The 12,677-nt window shown below is 36.6% G+C and overlaps 1 protein-coding gene across 4 annotated transcripts in view; it reads left to right on the top strand.

The window, feature by feature from the left end:
- The window catches only part of USP40 (ubiquitin specific peptidase 40), a 93,572-nt gene that overhangs the window by 29,076 nt on the left and 51,819 nt on the right, over positions 1 to 12,677 (top strand). For all 4 annotated transcript variants that reach the window (XM_023188589.2, XM_023188587.2, XM_023188591.1 and 1 more), the window contains 5 exons: positions 3,172 to 3,472; positions 7,460 to 7,541; positions 9,352 to 9,523; positions 11,372 to 11,456; positions 12,379 to 12,449. In XM_023188589.2, the coding sequence (XP_023044357.1) occupies positions 3,172 to 3,472; positions 7,460 to 7,541; positions 9,352 to 9,523; positions 11,372 to 11,456; positions 12,379 to 12,449 (711 nt within the window). The remainder of the gene's footprint in view (positions 1 to 3,171; positions 3,473 to 7,459; positions 7,542 to 9,351; positions 9,524 to 11,371; positions 11,457 to 12,378; positions 12,450 to 12,677) is intronic.

The raw sequence follows: 12,677 nt of genomic DNA, 5'->3' as shown, positions 1-12,677 counted from the left end.
AATAGAATGAGACCCTGTCTCCAAAAGAAAAAAAAAGGAAACAAACCTAATACAATATAAATGTTATGTAAATAGTTGTTGTACTGTATTTTAAATTTTTATTATTTTTCACTATTATACTGTTATTTATTTTAATGTTTTTGATTCATGGTTGGTTGAATCTGTGGATTTGGAAACTGCAGATACTGAGGACCAACTGTATATATTCGACCATTTGATAATTCCTCTCAGGTCTTAGATGTTCTGGGGGCTTTTGTTTTGTTTTGTTTTGTTTTGTTTTGTTTGAGACAGGGTCTCACTCTGTTGCTCAGGCTGAAGTGAAGTGGCACAATCTCGGCTCACTGCAACCTCTGCCTACCAGGCTCAAGCAATCCTCCAGCCACAGCTTCCCGAGTAGCTGAGATTACTGGCATGTGTCACCATACCCAGCTAATTTTTTGTATTTTTTTGTAGAGATAAGGGTTTTGCCATGTTGGCCAGACTGGTGTTTTGTTCTTTCATTTTTTTCTTCTCCTACTTCAATTTGGACAATTTCCATTGATCTCTCCTGTCCTCAGCTTTGCTAATTTTTTCTTCCACTGAGCCACTCTTCTGTTAAGACCAACAAATGAGCTATACATTTCAGATATTATACTTTTTAGTTGTAGTCTTTCCACTTAGTTCTTATTTAAAGTGTACATTTCTCTGCTGAAATTCCCCTTCTCTTTACCCATTCTGTTCATCTTTTCCTTTAAATTTTTTAACATATTTATAATAGCTGTTTGCTATTATAGCTAGATTCATTCTGAATTTGATTCTGTTGACTCTTTTATTCTCTTTTGAATTGACCATTCCATCTCTTGATTATGAATAACATTGTCCTGTTTCTTTGCATGTCATATAATCTTTTCACTATAAATTTTTATTTTTTAATTACAAATTGATAAATTTTAGTTGTATATATTTGTAGGGGTACAGATTGATGTTTTAATTTGCAAATACAATACAGAATAATTAAATCAAACAATGAAGATATCCATCATCTCAAATACTTATTTTTTGTGCTAAAATTTACTCTCAGCAATTTTGAAATCTACAGTATGTTATTATTTTCTGTATTTACCATGCTGTGCAATAGATTTTTTAAGAAAAACAACTTATTCCTACCATTGAATTGAGGCTTTGTATCCTTTGACTATCATCTCCCCATGTCTTGCCCCCCTGCTCCACATAATGTCATATTGTGGATGATGTGTTGTGGAGACTCTGGATTATGTTATTTTTCTCTAAAGAGCTTTGCATTGCAGTCTAACAAGCCCTCAAATTACCTTTGAATCTTTTAGAGTCCGTGGAAGTTAAATTTTGAGCTTTAGGGTGGGTCTGTTACAATTTTGCCTTTAGTTCTAGGGAAGAGTTTAGCCCTGGGTCATGGTCCTTCCTCTTACAGTAGGGCTCCGCTAACTATGTAGCCTGTGGGCAAAATGTGGCCTGCTGCCTGTTCTTATAGTCTTGAGCTAAGAACGTGCCTTACATTTTTAAATGGTTACTTTTTAAAAGGTGAAGTGAGTACTAAGTAATGTTCTCAGTTTTGCTTCTGAAATATTTTCCATCTGGCTCTTTTAAGAAAAAGTTTGCTATCTCTCTCTAATTTGGCAGGACTTGAACTCCTTGTTCTTTCTTCTTGGCAGCAGGCAACCCTGCTCAGATGTCGAACCTCCTAACTGATACTCTCTACTGGGCAATTTGAGCTGTCCATTCTACCATTTAGGAGTTAGCCAAGGATTTAGGAGGATTTGATACAGAACCGGGGCTGTTTCATGGGATCTCGCGTCTCTGCTATTCTCAGATTCTGTCCCTTCAGCCCAGTAAGACTCTTGCCTTTTCTTGAAATCTGTTCCACCATGCACTGCTACAAACTGGGTAGTAGTAGGTGAGTGCAGAACTCACCTGGTTTGCTTCCCTTCTTTAATGAATTATGTCTTCACTTTATGCCTACTTTGGGTTCCTTTCCCAACAGTTGTTTTCCTTGTTTTGCATAGAGTTTATCATTTTTATTAGGAATATTAGTCTAAGAAAATTTCTTTGTCATTACTGGGACAGACTGCATTGATATTTGAGGCTTAAAAGAGTTAATTCTCAACTATCAAACAAAGAAAAACTTGGCTATATATATAGAAAGTTCATTACTTAAAAACCCAAAGAACCGAAAAAAATGAAAAGAAAGTTCATTACTCAAAGCTTTCAAGTTGTTGATACTTTTTTGTACCTTAAAACAGCTACAATGATATTTTACTCTCTGTTCTCATACACAGTTTTAACAATGTTGTCTTTGGGTTATGCCCTACACTCTTCTGTTTGTTGATAAAATAATACTTTTGATTAGAGAGTTGACATTACCACAGATTACTTTCTTTCCAAGAGAAAAATGCACAAATCACCTTTCCAGGGTGATTGATGAAGTACCCAAGTGTTAAATTTAACTCCCAAGTAATTTTCTATATAAGTAAATTAGGCTGAGAGAAAAGGAAGAGACGCAAGGCCAGACAGAGGTTAGAAAGTGAGAGGATAGAGGCGTAGGGGATGGGGAGGTAAGAGACAGGCAATGGAGAAAGAGACTTTTTTCTTCCTAATCCTTTAGCAAGAACTTTGGGATTGTGACTTAACCCTTACTTTGCTCTGATTTTCTGAGCTTGTCTGCCAGCTTTTAGAACAGACAACATTCACTTTAGTTCGGGTTAAAAGATAATTTACGTTGATAACTACTACCTTATCCCAACAAAGTCTGTCTGGGTTTTCAAATTATCTTTTATAGTGGTACACTGTGTGACTGCTTTTGTTTTGTGCCTTGTTTAGATTGCTTTTAAATATTTCAAAAGTGTTTGTTCTACCTAATCTGTTCCACTTAAATACTTTTTTAAACAGCACTAGTGAGGTATAATTAAAATGCTTTTTAGATTGTAGCATAGCGACTTCCTCCCTTCGTGTAACTATCAGACTATTTAACAGAGCACTGTGGTTTTATTAAATGTTTTATTATACCTAGATGGGTTTTCCTCCCTAGCTGGCCAGGTCAAAAATAAAGATGAAGTTAAACGATCTAATCACAGAAAGGAAGAAAACATTTTTTAATCACGTCTAATTTTTGTTTGAATAATTAACTTCGCATTTTTTTGTTTGTTTTTTTCTGTGTAGTTCTTACAGCTCCATTCTCAGATATTTCTACTCAGTTCAGATGAAAGTATAGTTCGTCTCTTGAAGAATGGTTCTCTCCAGGCTGAGTCTGATTTCCAAAGGAATGACCAGCAAATTTTCGAGACGCTTCCTCCAGAATCCCCAGGTTTAAACAGTAGCATCTCCTGTCCCCACTGGTTTGATATAAATGATTCTAAAGTCCAGCCAATCAGGGAAAAGGATATTGAACAGCAATTTCAGGGTAAAGAAAGTGCCTACATGTTGTTTTATCGGAAATCCCAGTTGCAGAGACCCCCTGAAGGTATGGAAAGAAAAATGTTCCTATTTGTTTCAGTTAATGGCTTTAGAAGATAAACATGGAATGCTATTTGAGTTTTTATTCTTTTAAAAAAGGTTTACTCTTGGAACAACTTAAAATATTTTAAAGCTAACAAGAACTATATTATGCCAAATGAAATCTAACAATTTGTCATTTTATAAAGATTATATACTTGTCTTTAATTTTCTACCCTGTAATAATGTAAGATCATCATTACATTTTCAGAATTGGATTTCCTTGGATAGCATAAAACCTTCTTGTGTTGGCAAACTTGAGTGCAGTTGCCATGTACTCAGACTTGGCTCTGTCATTCAGCCATATGTTGCCTTTGAATTTTAAGTGGCCTTGGTCTTATTTTTATATCTTCTTTATTTTCCTGATTCTTTTATATCTTCTCCTTTATGTTTATTTATATATTTTATTTCTATTATTTATCCTTTATTTATATATTTTCATATCTTCTCCTTTATTTTCCTGTTTCTCAATAAGACCTTTTGTGTGTTTATTCATTTATTTATTTTTAGAGATGCAACCTCACTCTGTCATCCAGGCTGGAGTGCAGTGGCATGATTGTTCACTGCAGCCTCTAATTCCTGGGCTCAAGTGATTCTCTTCTCTTAGTAGCTAGGCCTACAAGCTAGGCCTACAAGTAGCTAGGCCTACAAGCACATGCTGCCACACCTGGCTAATTTTTTCATTTTTTTAGAGACAGGGTGTTGCTGTGTTGCCCAGGTTGGTCTCGAACTCCTGGTCTCAAATGATGCTCACACCTCAGCCTCCCAAAGTGCTGGTGTCATTGATAGAGGGTCATGACTGCAAGTTGTCCAGGTTCTTGGCATTTCTAACAGAGAATTGGACAAAACACACAGCAATGCAAAGAATGAAGTAACAAAAGAACAAAAGCAGGAATGTATTGAAAATGAAACTACACTCCACAGTGTGGGAGCAGCCTGAGCAGCGGCTCAAGGACCCAGATACAGAATCTTCTCGGGTCCAAATACCTCCTAGAAGTTTCCCATTGGCCACTTCACGCTCATCTCATGTAAATGAATTGGTACCCCACAGTCAGTGTGATTGGTTGCAGAAAGCAGCTAACTAGAGGCTGAAGTGAAGTTACAGAAGTCACTCTCATGTGCAAACATCTGATTGGTTGCTTTCTGCAACCAATCAGAGGCTAGGGTGAAGTTACAAAGTTCTACTTCCATGCAAACGAAGACATAGTCGGCTATCAGTCTGATTGGTTGGGGGCAACACCCATTCAAAGGCTGGAGTGAAGTTGCAAAGTTGCAAACAAAGACCCTACCGGCAATGAGTCCGATTTGTTTCTGTCTTATTAGTTGCCAACTGCAAACATTCAGAGGCTGAAGTGGTTGCAAAAGTTGCAAACAAAGACTCCACCCACAGTCTGATTTGTTGGGGTCACCCAATTTCCTATGTGTGCGCAGAAAAGGTCAAAGGGAGTAGCCTCTGGTCCTTTTGTTACTTAGCCATGGAAAGTTAGGGTTTTCCTTTCAATTTATTTCTAGGAAGTCGATGAAACAGCCTTAGGTTCCCTGTCTCCAGACCTTATTCTCCTGCCTCGCTAGGATTACAGGCATGAGGCCTAGTAAGATTTTTTGATCACTTCTCAAAGTCTGCTCAAAAGTTAAAAATTCTAATGAGAAAAGCTTTATAGATTGAGACATATCTATTATTAGAGATGAGAATATTGTTCTTAGAGAATGAGAATCATCATTTTTATAAAGAATAAAAATAAAGCAGTTACTAATTTGCATGTGAATCAAAGGAAATTAACTTTCCAGATCGAAAACAGTTACATAACTATGCTGTTAATCAAAAAGGCTTTGTATTTTTCTGGGAGGAAAAAAAGATATGGAAATGGTTCTGGTAAAAATATTGTGTATCAGAATTCACAGTTATAGAAATATATATTATCAGAAAAAGAATATCTTCAAATGGAGTATTAGTCTTTTTTATAGAATTTAATTTTAGTGTGTACATAATTGGAATATGTACTCAATGACAGTTCTCTTGTTAGCTTAGGAATTGAACAAAGATCCAACCAAAATCTCGATGTACTTTTTTGGGAATGAAGGGATAGAACTTTATAAAATGATTCTAAAATTCACCTAGAGAAATAAAGTAATAAAAACTAAAGAAGAGATGACTAAGGGAGAATTTGCTGTATCAGTAAAAATGTATTTATAAAGTTATAGCAATGAAGACAGTGTAGTGGTAATGCAAAAAGGTAGACAGATCATTGAAAAAGAGCAGTAAACCCAGGAGTTGATCTAAGCATATTTGTGTTTTAATCCATGGTAAGGTAGCTCTTCAGATATTTTGGGGAAGGAAGGGTGTGAATTACACAATAAATACAACTGGGAAGTTGGTTATTTGCTAGGGAAATAATTAAGCCATTTTTCTTTGTTATACAAATCATTTAAATGAAATTATAGTTCCTTTAATATTTATGTTAAGGAATTGTAAAATGTGTAAAATATAAATATTCTAAGGTAAAGAAAACCTTTCTGAGCATAAAAGCAAAGAAAGAAAAAAACTATGGAAAAGTGATAACCCTTAAACAGAATTAAAAGGCAAATGACAAGCTAATGGAAAACAGTAAAATATATGACAAATTAATTTCCCCTATCTGTAGAGTGCGCTTACATATATTTCATTGTGCTCAGTAGTAAATTGGGGAAAGAATATAAATAAGTAATTTATAAAAGAAAGATTCCTATGTTTCAAAACATTTTCAATTTAACCTGTAATCGAAAAAGAAGAAGAAGAAGAAGAATGGCAATGAGGTGAACATTAGTGAGATGCCCCAGCAAGTCAGATACTGTTTCCGTGACTCTTGGGTCTCAATAGTTGACATTTCCTCCAGAGTTGGTAAGTATGGAATATGATCAATTTGAGTATGTGTATTTAAAAGCCTAGAAAATGTCATACCCTTTAAACCAGTAATTCTACTTTCACAAGTTTGTCTTGAAGTAATCAGAGCTGTATATGAATATTGATGCTCAAAGATGTTTATCGTTCCTACTATTTTAAAATAGTGATTAATTGGAAATCACCTTAATGTCTAACAGAAAAAGATTGGTTAGGTTAATTATGCTACTCATAGAATGGACTACTATGCAATCATTTATTTAAGACTTTGGAAAATACAGTGTATGAAATGAAAACAGATTTGTTGAACATGATCCCAGTTTTTGAAATTGTGTTTGTGTGTGTGTGTGTGTGTGTGTATGTGTGTGTGTCTGTCTTGGGAGTGAAATTATGAGCAGCATCTATTTCTTTTACACTTAAAAAAATTCCAGAATTTTTACAGTAGTCAGTTGTTGTATTTGTAATCAAGATGAAAATCTGAGGCCAGGCATGGTGGATCACGCCTGTAATCTCAGCACATTGGGAGGCTGAGGCGGGCGGATCACTTGAGGCCAGGAGTTCAAAACCAGCCTGGGCAACATGGTGCAACCCTGTCTCTGCTAAAAATACAAAAATTAGCCAGGCATGGTGGCACAAGCCTATAATCACAGCTACTCGGAGGCTGAGGCATGAGAATTGCTTGAACCTGGGAGGCAGAGGTTGCAGTGAGCTGAGATTACGCCACTGCCCTCCAGCCTGGGCGACAAAGTGAGACTGTGTCTCAAAAAAATAAAGAAAAGAAGAAGAAAAAAGAAAAAGATGAAAATCTGGGTGTTCTTTTTAAAAAGTATACTTAAAAGAGTTGAAAAAAATTGAATTCTTCTAGCTTATCTTAAAGAACTATTTACTTTTCATTTGTTCTAACTTTTTCATGTTTCAGATGGGAAAACTGAGATCCTGAGAAAATTTGTATTCACACAGCAAATTAGTAGCAACTTTCCTAGCTCCCAGGATAGTCCTTTCTAGTCTTCGTGCTACCTCTTCCAGCAACCAGATTTCATTTAGCCAACACAAGTTAATGAAAAATTTTGTTCACAGCTCGAGCTAATCCAAGATACGGGGTTCCATGTCATTTACTGAATGAAATGGATGCAGCTAACATTGAACTGCAAACCAAAAGGTAATTTTAAATTGCTTTTAGAGTTTGACTAGTATTTCTGGAGAATAAAGATCTAATTTAGGCCTTAAGCATTCAATAATGAAAATTAACAAGAAAAAGAAATAGTCAACTAGTTAATGCAAGTGTCTGTTTGGCTGCTGAATTTTTATAGTGAGGGTAGCTTTAACTTTGAAATTATCCCTTATGTGTGAGAATGAATTAAACAGTGACATATAAAACGGCCATTGCTAGGTAGGGATTGAAGCCTAAGACGACTAGAGAAATCAGTGAGCACATAGTTGGGCTAAATGAATTGTATCCTAGCCTGGCCAGATTATTTCCTTGGGTCCGAAGAGAGCCTGCTATGAAAATCACCCCTCATGGGTAAGTAGTTGTAGCGAACTGGCATGTAGTGAGAGAGGCTCTGAGGTGGGCAGATTTTCAAAAGGACGGAAATATGGATTCTGTAACCTATTGAATCTAATGCTGATCTTGGGGGAAAGCCTATAATGGATTCTTACTTTAAGAGATGGTTTGCGAGAACCATTTGACTCTGAAGAGCTGCTTCTTTATTTGTGCTCTGTTAGAGTAAATTGGGTATTGGGTTAGGAAAATAGATGTTCCCATGATCTCCTTGTGGACCCAAATGCCTAATTGTATGACAGGTTATATTTGACATTTTTATCACTGGCTTGGAGCTGGGGGAAAAAAGTACAGTGAATGACACAAGAGCAAAGAAACAACAAAAACCAAGATACCAAAAATATTAAAACTTAACAGAGTGAAATATCTTAAGTCTAAAAAATAACCGGCATAAGTGGTCTGGACTAGCAGTTGTTATTTAAAAAAAAAAAAAAAAAAAAAAAAAAAAGGCCCGAGGGGTTGTCGTCAGCCCGCAGTAAGGTCTTTCATGTGGTTGTGCTCTCTGACCATGTTCACTGAAGTGTCCTGAAGTACCTGAGTTGTGTGATAAGCTTCATTCCAGCTCCACATTGGTCAGACCCTACCTGTGTTTTGTGCTGGCTTCGAGTCAACTGAGTGCATTCAGAGAAGAGCAGCCGACACCAGGCTGCTGCCAAGGACTTTTAGCCTGGATAACGTGGTCTCAGGAGGTTCATGCTACTGGCTTCAAATATTTCATGGGACCAGTCGTAGTGCCTCACACCTGTAATCCCAGCACTTTAGGAGGCTGAGGCAGGCGGATCACTTGAGGTCAGGAGTTCAAGACGAGCCTGGTCAACATGGTGAAACCCTGTCTCTATGAAAAATATAAAAATTAGCCAGGCGTGGTGGCACACACATGTAATCCCAGCTATTCAGGAGACTGAGGCAGGAGAATTGCTTGAACCTAGGAGGTGGAGGTTGCAGTGAGCCAGGATGGCACCACTGCACTCCAGCCTGGGTGACACAGTGAGACTCTGTCTAAAAAAAAAGTGTGCAAAATCTAGTGGAAATAAGGATGATAGATGACATAGAAGTAAATCTGCTACTTAACACAATTATGTAAGCAGGTCTCTAGCATTTTGTTCATAACTATAATATAATCTCAGAATTACAAGATTTCAGGTGTCAGCCTTTGTTCAGAGAAGTGGATTTAACATTGCCGCCCACGTTAAAACAGTTTTCTCTTGGAATTCATGGTGACAGAACTGAATTTTTGCTGTTGACTGAAAAACTAAAGTGACTAATTGTGGCTCATAGAAGAAAAATTGTTACTTAGGTGGAATGGAGAACTTAATTGTATTGTAAGCCAGATAATCTTTGGTTTGAGATAAAACACAGTGTCTGTTACAAAAACACAGTATTTATGTATTTTTGTGCCTCTTTAAAGGGCAGAATGTGATTCTGCAAACAATACTTTTGAGTTGCATCTTCACCTGGGCCCTCAGTACCATTTCTTCAATGGGGCTCTGCACCCAGTAGTCTCTCAAACAGAAAGCGTGTGGGATTTGACCTTTGATAAAAGAAAAACTTTGGGAGATCTCCGGCAGTCAATATTTCAGGTAATACAGCCTTACTTCCTCTTAATTTAGACATCAAGGACCATTTCCAGCTAGACTGTCTATTTCATTCTGTTTAGGATACAACTTTATTTTTCAAAGCTGCTTAGGAAGACCTGATATCTGCCACTTCACAGAGGGGTGACCCAGATCTTCTAAGTCTTTTAGGAGGCTTTTCTCCACAGCCCCTACCAGCAGCTTTTCAGGTGGACCATCAGGCTGGTACGTTTTATTTGAGGGGAAGAAAGAGTATGAAGTTGTCTCTTTTTTAGAAAATAAGTGAAAGCAAATTGCCTTTCAAAGAGAGCGAAAAGATAAAGATGAGCATGTTGTTTAAAACTGAGAACTACTGAACAAATAAAAGAACAAGCAACTAACTTTGTACCCTGTAGTGTAGAACAGTATTTATTAATAATACTCTTAAGTGAAGGAAAGTATCTATTAGTCTAGAGTAAAAACAGTGCTGTAGTCTCCAAGTCATTTTCAAGGTATGTTTTAATGATGATAATAGTAACAGCAGGGTTCTTTATTTTACTTACACTGCTTTCATATAAATTATGTGATTTGGTTTTTTAATCTCATGAAGACACATTAGCCCCATTTTGAAGACGAGGCAGTGTGATTTAAAGAGACTCGATGTCTTGCCTATGGTCCTAAACCTAGTTGATGGAGCTGGGACTCCATCCCTGGTCTCCTTACTCTTCATCTAGGGTTTTTTCCTCCTAATCACACTCCTGCTCCACACTACTTTCTGATCAAGGAAAAGGGAGATAGAAAATGTTAGCTTTTTGTGTTTTTTCCCAGAAATTAGTGTTATGAATTTTCTGAAAAATCCTATTACTCACCAAAACTATTAGCTTTCTTTCAATTTTCTTCTGCTAAGAAAAGCAAAGCAATTTCCCTTTTAACCTTAGTTGATTTGAAGTTATTTAAACACTAGATCAGTGTCAGGATTTCTAAAATTGTCTAATCTTTCTGAACTGTTTCATTAGAAATTTATTTCTGAGCCAATTCTAGCATTGTTGATACAGGTGGATGTGGGAATCTGAAACCTATCTAGGGGGATATTTTAAATGGAAAGGATCTTATTTACTTTGTAAGTGTGAGGTACACTCCAGTCTGTGCTTTTTGGTTTTTTAAATGTATATCCCTACTAACTATTCTCTTACAAGGAAGCTACTGACAAGAGGCTAGGAAACTTAGTTCACAACAAACTAATAGCTTGTAAATAAGAAATTTCTTTTTAAGAAAATACCTCATAGTATTGTAGAGAATGACTAGATAGGAATGACTTTTATGGTGATATTATTTTGGTGGTCTTGCCACAGTGCTCAGACTCTCAGATCTAGAAATGTAAAGAACAAAGCCCTGGTAATCTATTAAGTAAACTGGTAATGCACCTTTATAAATTTGCAATGGGAGACATTCCTTTCAAGCAACTAGAACATGAGTGTGTGCTAGAGTCAGGACTGCATTTCCCTCAACATTGCTAATTCCACAAATTAGTCTTGCTCTTTTGAGTTAAAATTCCTAGGCTGGCATGCTCATCAACTTGCTTTCTGAGAAAAGTGCTCTTCATATATATTAAGCAGAATTGTTTAGATGGTGGTTGTGCCCTTTGTGTGTGCCAGAATTCTTCACTCAGGAATGGAGGAGATTAGCCATCTTCGGATTTGACTAATTTAACAAGTGATGCCTTCTTTTCAAGTTTGTGGTGTTGGCTGGGGGTGAGAGTATTCATTTGCTAGCTCTTTGTGTCATCTTCTTATGTAAGTTGATACAGTAACCTGGAAAGGTGATATGTATGTGTCACTTTTCAATGTTCTCTTTTCTTTCATTAATATTCTTCAGCTGTTAGAATTTTGGGAAGGAGACATGGTTCTTAGTGTTGCAAAGCTTGTACCAGCAGGACTTCACATTTACCAGACGCTTGGCGGTAAGATAAATATGAAAACATAGCAACTCACTCTTACATATCTACATTTTTGTCCGGCTCATCTGTGATTTTCTGTTCCTTGTCAGTCCTTCCCCACCTACTACTTGCTTAACTAAGTAGATTATCTTCACACTGTAAGTTTTCCAAAAGAAATAACATATCCGAGTTTTAATGTATACAGTTTATATAATGTGAAATTCTTCTAACATGGAAACATTTTATTTTTTCTCAAATTAAGGCTACCCTACTAAAAATTTCTTGAAAAGCTTCAGAATTTTTTATATTGACACATATTGTTGAGCAACATGGTTTCAAACCATCTGAATCGTATTTATATGACTTGATTTTCTGCCCAACTCTCAGCTTCAGATTTTGTAGTAAAACAAGAAATACTTTGGGAGTTTGAAAGCATTTACTTCCTTTAAATAGCAGCAAAACAGTGAGAATTAACAGTAGTGGCAGTAACATCTGATTTGGGCCAAAATCTGTAATAGGTGTTTTATGTTAATTATCTCACTTGATTTTCATAAAATTCTTTTATCCCCATTTCGTAAATGAAAAAACTGAGCTGAGAGACTTGAAGTTCACAAAGACATACAGCTTGTTGTTATGGACGTCTCAGTGGAGCTGGGACCATTCCGTACCTAAGCCTAACTCCTGTTTCCAATGTCATGTGCCTCAAGTACACTTGACCTTTGGATTATCTCTTTTGTCCTGCCACCATGCTCACAAAGCTTTTGTAACAACATTTTAAAGAAAAATTACAAAATGAAATCATATCAATAGAATAAAAATAATTACTACTTTTTAAATTTTCCTTAGTGAAAATATTTTTTCAAACAAATATTTGTCTCAGCTCTTTCTTTAGCTCAGTCATTTCTGATGGTCGTAATGAATGGTCTCACTGGTGATCTCTTTCTAGGGGATGAACTGACACTGTGTGAAACTGAAATTGCCGATGGAGAAGACATCTTTGTGTGGAATGGGGTGGAGGTAAAAAAAATTGCTGAAGAAATATTCGTGATAATTTTGGATGTTTTAAAAGTCGTAATGGCTGGGTACAGTGGCTCACGCCTGTAATCCCAGTACTTTGGGAGGGTGAGGCAGGCAGATCACCCGAGGTCAGGAATTCAAGACCAGCCTGGCCAACATGGTGAAACCCCATCTCTACGAAAAATACAAAAATTAGCCGGGCATGGTGGCGTATGCCTGTAGTCCCAG

The sequence above is a fragment of the Piliocolobus tephrosceles genome, chromosome 11, assembly GCF_002776525.5.
Source record: "Piliocolobus tephrosceles isolate RC106 chromosome 11, ASM277652v3, whole genome shotgun sequence".
NCBI lineage: Eukaryota > Metazoa > Chordata > Mammalia > Primates > Cercopithecidae > Piliocolobus > Piliocolobus tephrosceles.
Note: the sequence above shows the minus strand (reverse complement) of the source record. Positions and strands in the feature narration are given on the sequence as shown.